The 17,055-nt window shown below is 42.6% G+C and overlaps 2 protein-coding genes across 2 annotated transcripts in view; one reads left to right on the top strand and one right to left on the bottom strand.

Moving 5' to 3' along the window:
• Positions 1-68: 68 nt before the first annotated feature.
• On the bottom strand, positions 69-6,628 carry slc6a19a.2 (solute carrier family 6 member 19a, tandem duplicate 2). Its single transcript, XM_084695433.1, has 12 exons — positions 6,422-6,628; positions 4,001-4,141; positions 3,744-3,881; positions 3,411-3,592; positions 3,189-3,299; positions 2,967-3,079; positions 2,416-2,544; positions 2,144-2,300; positions 1,799-2,003; positions 1,545-1,704; positions 1,240-1,402; positions 69-1,133 (listed from the first exon to the last, which is right to left on the bottom strand). The coding sequence occupies exons 1-12, from the start codon at positions 6,618-6,620 to the stop codon at positions 930-932; spliced, it is 1,902 nt and encodes a 633-aa protein (XP_084551559.1). The 5' UTR covers positions 6,621-6,628; the 3' UTR covers positions 69-929.
• Positions 6,629-8,495: 1,867 nt separating this feature from the next.
• Positions 8,496-17,055, top strand: part of fhod3a (formin homology 2 domain containing 3a) — a 39,743-nt gene continuing 31,183 nt past the window's right edge. Inside the window, 3 exon segments of the mRNA XM_084696495.1 lie at positions 8,496-9,037; positions 12,712-12,818; positions 14,392-14,459. Of these exon segments, the coding sequence (XP_084552621.1) occupies positions 8,873-9,037; positions 12,712-12,818; positions 14,392-14,459 (340 nt within the window). The 5' untranslated portion in view covers positions 8,496-8,872.

Below are 17,055 nucleotides of genomic sequence, written 5' to 3'. Positions count from 1 at the left end.
CAATTATTAACAGAACACTGACTTAGTTTATGCACTTACTTGGTATGTTTTATTAACTTACAGTCCTCATGCATGAAAGCTACATAACAGTACTGGAAACATATATGTGTTCTTATTAGGGGTGTAACAATATATCATGGAACAACATATCGTAATACAACATTTTTACAATATGCATCGTAGTTATGGCAATATTTTTACAATACGATGTCCGTTTGATCCTATTGGTTGAGCTACCAGCATGCAACCTACTCTGCACCTGCGTCATGCGTGCATTCATTGCATTCACAGAAATCGTTTGAACGTAGTTAAATAAATTGTATGTACAACAAAGTATTATTGAAAATGTTTGATGTTTGGAAATAAATCTGTTAAGTGAATTTCAGTATAATCAAAAATGTTGTTCAAAATATTATGATACGTATTGTATTGTACACCCAGTATCGTGATACGTATTGAATTGTAAGCTGAGTGTATTGTTACACCCCTAGTTATTATATAGCCATATATATATATAGTATAAAAGATTCTCAGCAATTTTATGATCATGAAATGGTGAAGAGTCTGCCGTATGTTGTTTATATGGTCCCTACATCCCTGATTGAGTTCCTCTTCTCAGTCAATCCTTTAATATATTTGGTTGGTATACTTACAGAAGGAAAAACAATTAGATAATCTAGTGTGATCTAGTGTAAAGTATTGACATGCAGAGATTTGAAGAGATTTGATAAATAAATGTCAAATGGTCCATCCATTGTGCCAGAATTAACAAGGTTGTACACATTTTGTCGTTGATATGCCACATTTTAGGAACAAAGTTAAGCATGTTAGTTAAACGTGCCTTAGCCACATCACAAGACAAGACTTATCATCCATGCACCACCTGCTCAACACTTTTTAGTCTTGTTTAATGGTGTTGCTGTCATTTTCTATGCCCTTTTGTCCTGCATGTCCACTGCTGCAGATATGGTGTCAACTTTGGTTGTATATATGTCCTTCTTGCAGCAGAATTTTCGAATAAGTTTGTATACTGCCACACCAGGGACCACCAGACTTGGAATTCCAGCCAGGAGAAAGATAATGACGTAGATCCAACCAGGATACTGCAATGTCTCCAACAGAGGGAAGTTCACCTAGAGTCATAAAACACCAGAAGTATGGGCAACAAGGACTAGCTAGATCAATGGCAGTTAATCTTCAAGGTGGTCCAGTAGAATAAATGTTTTCCTTTATACATACCGAGTTAGGATCCCAAGCAATGTAGGTGAGTGTGGAGTTGACTTTAGTGACAAAGTAGAACACAAATATAACAAAGACGATAAGAGGACTGACGACCCTCCAAGTGACCTGCCAGAAGATGTTGGGTTTGTGCCCAATCATGAACTTGATGTCATCATTAAACCTGTAAAGGATTACAAGTAATACATATTGTTGACAATCAATCCTTGGTTTGAAATTGACATTGACTCATTTGGTAGACCCTTTTATCCAAAGGGGAGAGATCCCACAAATGGGCTACATCTCCAACAACCCATATCACCAACCTGTCAATGCCATAGATATAAGCTACAGCCATCATCTCACAGAAGGCAATGACCAGGAGAGGGATAGAGCCAGCGAAGCTGTCAAACAGAGCTAGCCAGTAGTTACCAGATTGCTGGGCAAAAATGAGAGCAATGGTGAAAGAAACCAGGCAAACAATACCTGAAAAAAACAAAAACATTAGAACATGCATGAGATTGTTTTGTACTCTCATCACCAAAATACCTGCAATGAAAGTAACTGTTGATTTAGTTACCAGTGAGTGCCTCTTTGGGCCAGCGCTTGGGGAAGATGTTGAGATCTTGCAGTGGAACAACCGTCCCCTCTATACTGCCAAACATGGTGGACAGCCCCAGGCAGAAGAGCATGATGAAGAAGAGAACAGACCAGAGAGGAGCCACAGGCATCTTGGTGATAGCCTCTGTAAACACGATGAAGGCCAGACCTGTTCCTTCAACACCCTGCAGAAAACATAAATTCAACAAAAACTGCATCATTTGGGATGTTAAAACTAAAACATGTGCCCTCTGTTTTAGAGGATACTCTTTTCATTTTTAAGGAAACTAAATTGTGGCTGTTAATATAGAGTTGAAAAACATACATCACTGAGGAAAGTATTCAGATCACAGGTCTTAAGATTCAGACCCTGAATAGTCTCTGGGAAAGTGCTGTTAAAGCTTTGTAGCATGTCCTCATAGTTAACATCTGTAATGTTGCCCTCAGGTAGATTAAAAGCATTGATCAGTGCCAGGATGTTTCTAGGGAAAGAAAAACATGAAAAATGCAACCTACATTATCACTGCATTAAACCAAAATTAGACCTGCTTTTCCTTGGTGAAAGCTACAAACTATAAGTTAGTGGAGAACACGCACCCTTCAAGACATTCGTCAAATCTCTCGGTGGCCCTGAAGCCGATGATGGAGTAGATGACAGTGGCAGCGTACACGGAGGTGAAGCCATTTATGATGGCGATGATGACGGCGTCCTGCTCACAGTTGTTGCTGGAGAAATCGAAGAAGAGAACAACAACAGCTCAACACTTTTGGGGGGGCTGTGGCTCAGGGGGTAAAGAGGGTCGTCTGTTAATCGCAAGGTTGGTGGTTTGATCCCCGACTCCTCCCAGGCCATGTGCCGAAGTATCCTTGAGCAAGACTCTGAACCCCAAGTTGCTCCTGATGGGCAGAGCGGCGCCTGGCACGGCAGGTATGTGTGAGTGTGAGTATGAATGGGTGAATGAGATGTAAATTGTGAAGCACTTTGAGTGCCGCTAAGATTTTAAAAAACGCACTATAGAAATGCAATCCATTTACTATTTACTTTTAGTAAAACTATCGATAAGAAATTCAACGTCTTGACGTCATCCTCCAGACAAGATGCTCGGTCTGTGTAAATGATCCTTTTTGTGCACCCTGTCGATACATACTGTATAGAGTTGTAGCTGGAAAAGGAGATAAGTCCTCCGAAGGCCAAGGAGAAGGAATAGAAGACCTGGGCTCCTGCATCCAGCCATGTAGATGGGTTGATCAGTTCATCCAGCTATGGACAAGAACACCAATGCTCGACTTGTTTGCTTGATGGCCTTGGTCATCAAAATGCATTGTGGTAATACTGTACATGGGAACAAGAAATTGAGTCAAACACTTACATCCGGGGTGAAGAGAAACTTGATTCCATCCACGGAGCCTTTGAGAGTCAGCCCTCTGATCAGGAAGATGGTGAGGACTACGTAGGGCAACGTGGAGGTGATATACACAGCCTTGAGAAAAAGCAAACATTTCTAATCCTTTAGAATACGACCTTGGTTTTTCAGAAGGGAAAATAAAAAACGAGCAGGCTCACTGACTGCCTTGCAAACAAGGTATCCCACCTTGCCTGTTGTCTCAATCCCCCTGATGCAGCAGACGTACAGCAGAGTCCATGCGCAGACCAGGCACAGAACCATCCACCACTGCAGTCCTCCAGACTCGTCTATGGCTGTGGACGAGTTCAGCGTCTCCCTGTACCAGAAGTAGTCCACTGGGGAACTTCGCTTGCACTCGGACACCACGTCTGCAGGGGAAGACAACCGGAATGTAAGCGGGTTGAATCAAATATCACATTTTTTTATTTAATGCTGGGACTTGTTGGTAGTGTGAATACACTGTCAGCGGATGAAATCTATTTTTATAGGGGATGTTTCCGGAGAGAAATCAAAACTTGCCCGATAGGTTGGCATTGACAGGGCATTGGCTCCAAGGCAAAGGGCTCTGAAAAGAGTTGAAGAAGTACCACATCACCCAGGCAATGATGGTGTTGTAGTACATGCCCACCAAGAAGGAGACCAGCATAGAGGCAATACCTGAAAGGAACAATATAAGATCCACACACAGTTACTTCTTGGTGCCCAGTAGAACAATATAAATCAGTAGGTAATGGTCTGGTAATGGTACTGTGTGTTTAGATTAGCCATGGTCTCACCAACGCCACCCAGATAAGGGTTGATAGCCGTCCAGACCCCCACACTGCCCTTTCTGAGGCGCTGGCCAATAGCAAACTCCAGGTACAGCAGAGGTATTCCCTCCAGAACCACCAGGATCAGGAACGGGATCATGAACGCTCCTGATAATAGGATAGGATTGGGATGAACAATAGGAAGTGCCTATGAGAGGTACTGTAGTGTTTGCTAACACCTATTAAAGATAACTCAGTTGTGTTTTCCATGACTACAGTTGTTGAAATTCGTAAACCACCTTCAGTGTAATTGAAAACTTATGTCCCCGTTCTTAAGAGTTAAATGATTTACTGTTACTGTACATGTTGCTGAAGCACTATGTCAACTAAAATGAGTGCTGTATGATGATGCATATAGGGATTTGGATGTAAAGTAACGTTGCCTCTTGTGATATAATAACATTGCATATTTGTCAAATACTTTTAAACAGCTTTAAATAGCAAACATTTCCAGCTTCAATAGCAAAAAAATAAATTAAATGTTAATCAGCAGAGGAATAGTGTTTCTTAAAAATGTAGATAGGAATCTAAGTATTGTTCCTAAATTAGCTTCTTATCAACTTGTTAAGTATTGGGTGTTTTCCTCCCACAACAGTGTTCTTATCAGTCAACACATGTTTGGGGAGAAGGAAACAGTTCAAGTTGAAAGTCCACTCTAGTACAGAGGGTTTCTCTGTGTAACTACCAAGCAGCTGATAAAGGAATCTGAGGAAGGCCAGGTTAAATACCGAAAGGGTGCATGCGAGTATATGTTTGTGTGTGTGGGAGGGGGGGGGGGGGGCTGGGAGGAGTTTTGACCAAGCTTGTCTTAATAAGTTATCACTTAGAGAGGCCACCAGGGGCTTAGGTAACTTCTTGAAAATGTAAAATCTGTCCCACCTACCATTTATGTCGAAAATTATATTTAACAGCCGTATCTTCAGGTTGTAAAAAACAGCTTTCCCAGCCACATTTGAAAACAGTATCTTGTGTATCATTAATCTGAAAGATTTGCTGTAAGTAAATTCATGTGCCATAAATTCTTCATTCCCAAACGTTAAGTAGGGAATATTTACATTGAATGTGGGCACACCCTTGATCATGTTTATGTTGATGAGGTGAGGTAAACCCACGGGAGGTCAATATAGGACGCATATTTACTTACTTAATTTAATGGTCCTAGATTGTTAACCGCATATACCATTCACAGTCCTCAGTTGCAAACAATCAAAATCCTTTATGGTTCTCTAACAATTTTTGAAAAGGGGGTTGAGTGAGCAGCTGATTTGAAATTTTGGGAAGCACTATTTTGCTATATGGCCACAAAGTTTGTTTGTGTCTTTAAATAATTTAATATTTTATTACTTGACAGTAATCAATACTTTCCAGTCAGACTACTGGCCCATACAAAAACAATTAAAAAAGATCCAGATCTAATCAATCTGACTAATTCTGATGGAAATAGTCATTCTGCTAACACATTCCGCTGTTGGCCACTTTAATAAGGCCAAGGACTCACACTGACTTTAAATCACAAGCTGCACAATGACACCATGCACATTGCAATATGCACTATTGTATCGTTCTCTTGCACTATCTGTTTTTTTAGGTTAGATTGTAAATTATGGCTGCTTATATTTTATTTTTTATTTTTCATTCCCCTTAGTATTAGCTAGACCCCTTTAGTATTAGCTAGACTTTGCTCCTTTTGTATAGTTAGTCCACATATTTAAGTTTCAATATTCCTATATGTTTAATGTATGCACCTCCCAGCCAAAGTAAATTCCTTGTTTGTGCGAACATTCATGGCGAATAAAATCCCTGCTGATTCTGATTCTGCTGACCCCTTTTGGTCATTCACAGACAACACATGGAACTCATAGTATCTCGAGTACACAATTCATCACTGTGGAAAAATAGTCTGAGTAGAAGTGCAATCACCAAAAACCTTGTATATAAACGTCAGGGAACTTTGTACCCTGGTCAAACGATACAATTCACATATACGAACGTTAATGTTTAACCTTAATGATCTAAAGTGGTAATATTGAACACACAATTACACTTTGGGATTTTATAGTGTGGCATTATCAAGGCACTCCCATTGCTTCTCCAGCCTTGGAGATGTACTTCTCATAATATAAAAATTTATTTTGATATACGGCTTAGTTGCCCTTGTAATGCCATGGAAGATTTGAGTGGATCTGACTAATTTAAAATTGTTGATTTAAAAACGTATACACATTTACCACCGTAGTTATATCCACCCATCAAAATAGTTGGTTGAAATGCCGAATAAAATCTTCCAATCTATTACATTTGCCAAAACGTTATGATTTTTATATGTATCCCTTTTTCCAAAGTACTAAAAACCTTCATTGTTAAATATGTATCCTCAGTGGTGCTTACCTCCTCCATGGCTTTGGCACAGGTAGGGGAAACGCCAGACGTTCCCCAGCCCCACACAGAAGCCCACACAGGTGAGCATGTACTGGGCTTTATTATCCCACTTGGGTCTGTCCCCAGCCTCTTCCTTCTCCATCCTCTCCAGCTCCTGATGCGAGGGAATCCTGTCATCCAGCCCCGGGTTGGGGAGTACCAGTCTCATAGCGTCTGTGTTAGTCAGTCTTCTCTCCACAAGGTCTGGTACTGTATCTGGTGAACTTACTGTCTGTTTCTCTGACAGTGCAGAGCAGTGATTGTGGCTTTCTGAGAAGTCCTACCACCCCCACATAGTAATCTGTGCTGCCTCTCTAGATCCTAGAGCAGCAAGACAGTGATTATCTGTCAATAATTGACAGCTTGTGAATGTGTTTGAGTGAGTTTGTTTGCTTTCACACATTTTAAACCAGAGCATCCACATGCACATGTGTAGAGTTATGATTAGGTGATGCTACCGTAGTGCAAAGGTGTAAGTCCTTTTTTCTTGTTGCACAATTCCTTTTGCACTATGCTGCCCGATTTAATATTGTAACTTTTTAACATTTCCTATTCTATATTTTATATTTATATCTATTTTATATCTACATTGTTTAGCTCTTTAGGATATTGTAGTGAATGACGGGGGTAGTTAGGGGAGCGACAATATGTTTAGCCCTTTAGTATTAGACTTTTACATTTTATTCATACATTCTGCTTTTTAATGTAATTTAATTAAGATCCGTATTATGTTCATTGTATACACCTTCCTGCTACAGTAAATTATGTGTTTGTGTTAACTTACAAGGCAATAAAAAACAATTCTGGTTCTAATTTGGTCAAAATTAAAATACCACACATTCCAGATGTCCAGAATCATTAATGCATTTCCACAAATGTAAAGTGTGAATAATTACAAATATGGTATTTCGCCTGTTAATGCCTGCAATGCAGTGATGTTTCTTACATACTGGTATTATAATTGGACCAATACGCTGTTCTTATTGGTACAGAAGATGATCTCTAAACAACAAAATATGGTTTTTGCACAGGTTTGCAAACGCTTTGTCGCTTCGACAAAGTTTTAAAGAGTTGTTTTGAAGAGTTGCTTGATATGTTGCCTTGGAGATGTTGTGACGTCACCAGTGCAAGTGCAGCTGATTGCTCTGACAAAAGGGGGTCTGCTCCAGATTCGCCGTGTTTGATTTGGGATCTTCCCACCTAATTGTTGTAATATATAAGAAATCGAATGTTTACTCTTCGACAGATCAGCAAACGCTTTGTCGCCTCGATTTGTTAAAACCATTTGTTTGTTAACCAATACTGCTTGCAAGGCGTTTGCAGACCTGTCGAAGAGTAAGCATTTGCAGTTTAATACAGTAACAGTACAACTAACCCCAGCTCCCCCCCAAGTCATATGCTTAATTGGGAGTCTACTGCCCCCTTGTGTTTTTGAGAAGAATTTATAATTCAATATGATAATGTTTTGCTCATATCACACCAGGTATCATATGGAAGATTGTTTGACTCTATTCAAATGGCAATGCAAAGGATGACCTTTTCAATATGATATGCAATATAATAAGCTTTCATTTAAGATTGTATTCAAAATTATTCAAACTGAATATCGGATTGCATTGACACTTTTCACATTTGAAAAATGCCTTTCCATTTGAATAAAAAGTCAAACTTCCATTGTATCAAACCTTTGGCACGTCGCATGTTGGTCCGTGGACCAGTAGGCTACGTGTCTTGTACCATACCACTGTCTATAACCAAGAGGTCGTGTGCAGAAATTATATTCCATATTAACCTTCTTGTGTATATTGTAGGCTACATTGGTTTGGCTACCCTGCAACATTTGCATGACACCACTTGCACGTCTTTTTATGGTGGGGAGATAGCGCATGTGAAGTGTGTCCACAATCTAGGTTCACATATCAGATGCATTGATAAATAGCGCCACAAGAGGTCATTATTTGCATTACTATCGGACGAAGTCACTCATCCTCTCCGGAGCGCCAATTTCAGAGGGGGAGAAGGAGGGGATGGCATTACATTTGCTCGAGCTCAGACTGCAGACCGGCTGTCCCGAGCTGAGCTGATCTCACTCGCTCTTTAAGCACCTTGCCCGTGTGCCATTGGCCACCTGCTTTGCAGCCACGCAGCAACGAGAACAGAACAGTGAAAAGGCCGAAGAACGAAATATTATTTTCTCTGACTAGAAACGACTATCTATTTTTTTCATTCTAACGACTCCAGCTCTATAAAAGACAATTTCGCACGAGAGTCGATTTTTCAACGGAGAGCACTGACAAGCATCTGCGCGCGGCAACCTGCAGGCTTTGTTGTTGTTACCGGGGCAAGGAGGGGAGCGCTAGGCGACGGGTCTAATTATTAAACTGGGCTCCCCCTCAACGGAGCCACTTGCATGGATACATCATGGCCACGTTTGTTTGCAAGGTTCAGTTTTTAGATGACACCGATCCATTTAACAGCACCAATTTCCCGGAGCCGACAAGACCCCCGGTGTATACTTTTAGAGAAGATATCCCACTTATCAATCAGATTGCAGGCGTCCACCGGCTTCTCAAAGCACCTCACAAGGTACAGTAGGCTAGTTTATGCATGACATGCACCAGTTCATACACCAGTCATTACGAAAGAGAACTAGTAGCATTAACTTTTTACCCTATTTTACATTCTTTATAACGAAGCCATAGCGTATGAATCTATCCTGACATTATCAAACCAACTGCGCCACCTGCAAAGACTACGTTGTGCTGAAAATATTTTGGCACAATACTTAGGCTACTATTATTAATAATAATAGCATTATAGTGAGCAGTATATGTCAAAACAAACGTTCACTAGGTTGACACGCAGGTTTGTTTTAGTTCGTCGTTGTCTCTAAGCCACACAACCACATAGCTTAAAAGTGGCCTGGCTGTCAATCTTTATGACATTACCAGGCTAGCATGACAGGCAGCCGGCTTACTTTTTGTGTCACAGCGACAGGTGGGCAACTGGGCGTTTGTATAGCCGGAGTGCACGCTAGCGCAGTCTCATTCATTTATTCTCACTGTCACTGCAAAGATTACTTACGATAGTTGGGAAAATTACACTTCTAACCAGTTCACGTTCACAGTCCATCTTTCAAAGCCACAAAAATAATTCTGCTCCCTGAGAAAAAAGGTTCATGATTATAAGTTAGACATGGACACACGAGGGATATTCAGTTTGGTTTGTCATTTTGTTCACATTAGAGGACTTTATAATGTGGCCTGTATGTCTTTTTGGCTCTCTTAAGTTAACGCAGCTTCCCTGTCAATTCACTTGCGTTGTAATAATAACTCATTACTCTTTGAGTTTCATCGTGGTTTCTCTGACCTCCTCATCCTCCTCTTCCTTTACTTTTCAGATGTGGCACCATTCATTAAACAAGATCACTAGATTCAATTAAAAATTACTCATTAAATAGGCAGGTATGTTATTGCCCATCACAATTACATCAATGAGGTTTGTAAAAGCACAAGACAGGCTATATCCCACAAAAATCCAAACCACCCTTGGTCTTTTACATCTTTAACAAAAGGTATCTTCCGATAATACAACCTCCAGGACTTATTAACTAATGAAAACACACCTCCTGTGTTCTTCAAAGAACTGCTTTATGGTTCCTATGGAGAGTTTCCTGAATCCTAAAAACCTGTTGTCTTCCTTACGTAACCGTGCTGTAAACAATCAACCCATCGCCATCGCCAGCAGGCTTCACGTTGTTTTAACATGGAAGCATTTACTCCCTCTCTTTCTCTTGAAAGCTGGAAGAGCTCGATTAAACGCGTGTAAAGTATACTAGCCACTTTACGGTATTTCCCTGACAGGAGCCTGGGATTTGGGGAGAGTTTGGTCACCCTAACAGACAGTGTTTTTTTGTTATTAGGCCATTCTCCTGTTTGTCCACTTGAGTGCTAGAGGAAGGAGCAACACTTGATATTGTGACGTTTAGTTTCAAGGCTCAGATCTTACTGTTACTACTGGTTTCCAGTGATTGAGTACTGCTACATGTGGCTGATGTTGTAGGTAAAGAGGAGAAAGGTGTTAACCTAATTGAGATCAGTTAGATAGCAAGGGGAGAAAGATAAGGGGTTGTCTGAAATGAAACAAGTCTTAGATGTACAAGCTTGTCACAATAGCATCATATTTTGAATTGAGGTTTTGTGCGAGGATAATAATCAGATGATGTTGGTTGCGTTTTGAATGAAATGATGGCCCTTATCTACTACAGCGGTGAAAGGAGTGAGCAGTGCTTAGCCGCGTAGTCCTTAGTGAGTCAGGTGGCTGAGCAGGTAGGGAATTGGGTTAGTAATCTGAAGGTTGCCAGTTCGATTCCTGGCTGTGCCAAATGACGTTGTGGCACTTCACCCTACTTGCCTCTGGGAAACCCTGTACTCACTGTAAATTGCACTGGATAAGAGCGTCTGCTAAACGACTACATGTAAATGTAGTGAAACTCTCCTTTCCTCCTCAGTGCCAAAACAACCAGGGCATTCTCAGATTATTCTTTCTTTGACCGACTAGTTATTCCAACATTTTCTGAGATTATGATTTCAATACTTGATTTATCAGCACTAAAGGTGATCGGCAAGAAACATTCCCGTTCGACTAAGACTATCAACAAAATTATTGTCACAGCGTTATCCCCCCTCCCCCAGCTGTGCCCTAACACACACACACACACACGCAAAGTCATACTTTCAGCCATGGAGACACACCCACCCTTTAGCTCCTTCCTAACTATGCTTGCTAAGACCAGGAGGCAAATATAGACAAGTTATATATAGGCAGTGAGCCCATCCATCCCCCTGTCTGTTTGTTTCCGAGCTGGTGGGGGGGGGGTGCAGCAGTCAGCCAGTGTTGTCTTGTGATCGTAGGTTTGCCCTGCTTCCAGAGTGTCGTCATAGCTCCCGACTGGACTGGCGGGATAGGATGGAGCCAGAGTGGGCCGATGGGTAGTCTAGGTCAGATATTTGAGAGTGGGGCCTCGTTCATCAATAAAGCCTTACTTCTCACCTCTCTACTTTTCAAAGCCGATCGGTTAGTGAGTCACGATCTTGCAGTTAACGGTATCACTGTCGGTGGTGCTGTGTCAGTCTAACAGGTCAACAGGTGGTGTGAGAAGCAGTGTCGTCTCATTCTCACTGCATGGCTCAGTGTGTCAAAGCTGACAGAGACATAACACCTACGTAGATATGTTCCTGAAATGAGTTTCTGGCATGCTAGTCACCAGGGGTTGCAGGTGTTATATTCCATGTAGCACATGTGAAAAGTTGTTTTAGAGTGAAGCAGTGCACAGTGTATGAGATCAAAGCACTGGAACACACACACTCCTACACCATAATGTTAGCATGTTACGTTTTCTTATACAGCTGGCTGAATGTGCCGCTTAAAATAAATATGAATTTAAAGCCAAAAGTCTTTTTCTCTCCTTCCCTGCCTCCATCCTAAACTCTTTCTCTATATAGGCCGACTACATTTTTTTCCCCTCCCTCCCTCCCTCCCTCCCTCCCTCCCTCCCTCCCTCCCTCCCTCCCTCCCTCCCTCCCTCCCTCCCTCCCTCCCTCCCTCCCTCCCTCCCTCCCTCCCTCCCTCCCTCCCTCTCTCTGTCTTCTCTCTCTCTCTCTCTCTCTCTCTCTCTCTCTCTCTCTCTCTCTCTCTCTCTCTTTCTCTCTCTCCCTCTCTCTCTCTCTCTTTCTCTTTCTCAGTAACCATGGGTTGGGTTTCATGTTCCTTTGGCTTTATTGCTACATAAGTGCTGCTGGAGTAATTCCTTTAACTGCGCTGTAATGCTGAAAACAGCACCCCAGAACACGCTGCAGCCGTTGCTGTCAGACTGTCACGCGTTCATACATACCCACCCTGTAAAAACATTTTATTTTTACAGGCGCAAATTGTTTTTAAAAGGGGTGTGAAGCAGACACAAGAAAACAAGGGGTGAAAAAGGAGGGAGAGAGAATAAAGAAAGGGTAGAGAAACCAATGTCAATCCTGTGGGTGGTTTATGTACATTATACCCAGGCCTGGAGAGAAACAGAATTTACCCAGAAGCCAATATTTTTTGTCACCATCTTACTGTATGGGTCAACATTAAACACAAGTTTACGGATATTGATTTATGAGATTGTATTTGAATTTGTTCGAATATGTATTCTTTCTCTTACCTTCTTTAACTCTTTGTTCCATCCTTTAATCAGCCTTTCATTCGGTCTGTTGATCTTTCAGCTTGATGACTGTGCACTGCAGCTGTCTCACAATGGGACCTACCTGGACCTGGAGTCTTCTCTGGCTGAACAGAGAGATGAACTGGAGGGTTTCCAGGAAGACACAGGGTGAGGCTAATGCATACTCTCTGTGTATGTATGTCTCTCTCTCTCTGTCTCTCTTTCTCTTTGTAATGTCTCTCGTCCTCTCAACTTCATTTCTCTCACACGTTCTCTGATTCTCTGCATTCTGAAAAAAATGGTGGAGTCGCAGGCTGCTGGATATGGAGTTCTTGGAAGGACAAGTTCATGGAAAGTATGAACCGTCCGTTTGGACGGACTATCATCCTTTCCAGGGAGGTTTGGAGAAGAAAGCTGGTTCTCTTCTGTCTACCTTTTCTTTTCCATAAGGGTCTTACGTCTACAGCTTACAACCGTCAACTGGATCAGTATACGGCACAAACAAATCACACATTGTGTGGCGTTTGTATGTATGTGTGTGTGTGTGTGTGTGTGTGTGCATGCTTGCCCACCGTGAGACAATACTGGCTTCGACCCCATGCTTCAAGGTGAAAGACAGGTGAATAGAGACAGGTGTGTGTTCTGAAGCAGGGGCGATCTTGGTAAACTGGTTGTCTCTAACAACCCTGCCATTCCGCTCTCCCGAGTTGTGAATGTGTCTTTGATGAGGTGCTGGAGATTAATAGTATGACTCTGTAGGTTCCTGGAAACTGAGAAGCACTCATAAGGCATTAGTTCTTCATATACCTCTACTGTTCTCTTGCTGTGGGGTGAGTGATGTTTATATAGTGTCAAAGATGAATAAACCAATCACACCAAATACCTCAGCTCTGCACCACATTTATAACCCCCTTACTCTGAGGTCAGGGAAAGAGCCATGGTTTAAAGGAAAGGGTCAGTTGATAAATGAAAATGTTTACTTTGTGCCTTTAATGAGTTGAGAAGTGTGGGAGAAATCAAGGAATACTTATAAACCCAGACCCTGAACTGATAGTCACACCATTAGTGGAGAAACAATTTCTTCCACAGAAGCTACATCTAAACGTGTCTCCCACCAAGCCCTCAACTGAGGAAAGTAAAAAACATAGTTTTGCTCTTTGCTCCTTGTTTTGTATAGAAAGCTCAACCTCAGCAGATGTTTTTTGCTTTACCTGTTATAAGGTAACAGGTAAAGATTTAAAGAAATGAACACAGGACCAGAATTTCTGAGTTTCAGTTTGTTTAATCAAATCAAAATAAACAAATTAAGTTAACATTGTGCTCTGCTTCCCTGCATGACCAATACCAGGATAAGCCTCCAACTGTCCCTTTGTTTGGGTGTCTGGAATGTATGTCAACCATAGCGTGTCTTATCTGGCCTCTGTTTGTCTATGCTATGTCAGAATGCTGTCTGTATGTTGGTGATGGAACTGCTTCTTGTGTGTGTGTTTGTATGTGTGGGTGTGTCTGTGTGTTTGTTGTGTCTATCTGCAGTTTTTCTGTCTATTCCACTATTCCTGTTTTCAGATGGCTATCAGTATAAGGGTGCAGGACATGCATGGTCTTCCATTCCTACATATGTACCAGTCTTTCTTTCTCTCCCCTGTTCTCTCTCTCCCTCGCTCTCCAGTGTATACTGGTACTGATAACTTGTCACTCATCCCTCAAACTTGTCTTGTTCTCCCTCCCCCTCTCTCTTCAGGACCAGAGGGAAAAAGCACAGTGTTGTTCTACGCACCCAGCTGACCGTCCGTGTACATGCCTGTATCGGTGAGTACCGCGGGGGACAGATGTTTACATATGTCTTTAACAACACCCTGGGCTCAACAGTTCAGGAAACAGGGTTCCATAGGAGTTAGCTACATACATGTTCCATGTCATGACAGCAGACATGGCTGCCAACATGTCCCTGGGCCTGGATCGAGAAGACCTCCCACTCTGTAACATCCTTGGAGAGCTACAGAGCAACTAGTTTGACGGCTTTCCGTGATTTTGTCAGTCAGCGTCAATTTCACTGTTCTTCGGGGTAGCATTTTTGTTTGATTGTGCAATGTGGACGGTGTAGACGGCAGGGAGAATGGTAAAGTATGAGAGCATCTGTCTGCCTGTCTGTGTTTTTGTGTGCGCGCGTGTGTGTGTGCGCGCGTGTGTGAGAGACCTTCCTGAGGTTTGTCCCACTGGGGCTGCTAAAGCCATTACTGAGTGTGACGTCCTCCAGTCTCCTTAGTTTACACAGAGAGGGCGAGCGGGGGAAGGAGGGAGAGGTGGGGGAAACAGAGATGGAGGAAAGAGCGGGGGAGACAGATGGAGGAAAGAAATGAAAAGGACGTGTAGGAAATGTAAGCAAAAGAAGAAAGGAACTAGAGAGGGAGGGAGAAACAGAGAAATAGAGAGAGAGACAGAAAAAGGGAAAGAAGAGAGCATGTGAGAGAGAGAGAGAGAGAGAGAGAGAGAGAGAGAGAGAGAGAGAGAGAGAGAGAGAGAGCGAAAGAGAGATAAAGACTGATATAGTGCTATGACATAGAGCAACAATGAAGTCTGCAAATCCCTATGATTTGCCTGTCGCTGTCTGCTTTACATATCTCTCTTGGTCTGTCTCATCTGTCTGTTTCTCTCACTGCTTCTCACTCCTCTCCCTGCCTCCCTCTAAAAGACAGAGTTTTGCATTTAGTTTTTTCTCCATCGAGTTGTCTCTAAGTTTTACTTTCCCTCTGTTCTCACTCCTGCCTGCCTTTCCCTCTTTCATTCCCTCTCTCTTTTTCTTCTTTTCTCAGTCTCTATGCCCCTACTGCATGGTGAACATTCTCTGTGCCAGTGATAGTAGGTCTAATTCTGGACTCAAGAATTGCTGGATCTCATTGGCTGAAAGCCTTCCGAGATGGTTCAAAGGTTAGGGAGGGCGGGTCTGCTGTCCTAATGTGTGCATACCACACACACACACACACAGCCCTCATGTGAGTCATGCATGTTCTTTTAATCATAGAGAAGACGATAGAGGCTCCCGACTACTAGAAGTTGCAAACAAACTGCTTATTTACCACATGTGAGGATGTAAGGAAGGGAAGGATCTCTAGGGTGAAGGGAATGAAGAGTAGGATTGGGACACAGCCCTGCTGCATTCAGCAGGGAGGAGGTTTAGTGGAGTCAGAGGGGAGTCAGAGACAGATGAGACCTGCTCTTAAGTGGATGAGAGGACCCAGCTTGAGTCCTCAGCCACCTGCTGCATGCCTACACACTCACACACACACACACACACACACACACACACACACACACACATATACATGCATGGATTTGTACCCATGAAAACATTCAAACATGCTAATGCATGCATGCTAAGCATCACGCCACGCACAGAACCACGCGCACACACACGCTTGCATCTCTGCCATCTAAGCTCCATCCCCAGTGTGCATGAGTGATTGAAGTGGGGCAGGGGCGTAATCTAAATCCCCTCTCTCATGTGCACACGCATGCACACACAGAGAAGCTTGGGTCTCTTATAGCCGCCTGTCCTGCCATGATGAAAACCAATACCAGGCTGTGTGTTGGCACACATACTGATGTAGCGGTCTTCTCGTCCCTTCTGATTTGTCCAGCTATGGGGTCAAACAGGTTCATTTGCTAGTAAAAACACTTTGTGTTAATACTCAGCATTGGCACAGATGCTGGACAGTGTGTCACACATCCACACACACACACACGCACACACACACACACACACACACACACACACACACACACACACACACACAGGCACAGAGAGACACTCAGACACACAGACACACACCCTCACCCATGGGAGAGAAGGCTCTAGACTGATGGTCTTAATACCATGGCATTAACAGACATTGAGGGTATCCTAACTGTCCCATAATCCAAGTGTCTGTCAGTCTGGCTCATTCAGGCCATAGATCCACAGCCATTTCCATCCTGTCACTGTGTTGTTTCATTACTACTCACTGCATGCGGATCATTCACGCATCCTTCCCTTTAGTTCTTAGTTTGGTTCTCTAATCTGTATCGTGACCTTGATTGTCATCTGATTGACCCAAGGCGGAGAGGCTTGGCTCTACAATTGAGGATTTGCAGGTCCTGATTGCTTACTGTCTTAGGATCTATGGATCACGCAACCGGTCTCACTGAATGGAGTGTGTTGGTTATCTGAGGATTGATAACATTACTATGGTGTACAACTGGCTGACCCTGCCGTGTATAGGCGATGGTGGGATTAAATGTGAGGAAGGATCACTTCCTGAAGTGTGTGGACTTCCTTAATCCTTTCATACATTGGTTAGGGTCAACCGAGAAATGTATTATGATTGTCTGGGATTAGGGAAGTAAGATCAGGTAGAGATCTGGGTTT

The sequence above is a fragment of the Hypomesus nipponensis genome, chromosome 4, assembly GCF_054491055.1.
Source record: "Hypomesus nipponensis isolate SF chromosome 4, ASM5449105v1, whole genome shotgun sequence".
In the NCBI taxonomy this organism is placed as follows: domain Eukaryota; kingdom Metazoa; phylum Chordata; class Actinopteri; order Osmeriformes; family Osmeridae; genus Hypomesus; species Hypomesus nipponensis.
Note: the sequence above shows the minus strand (reverse complement) of the source record. Positions and strands in the feature narration are given on the sequence as shown.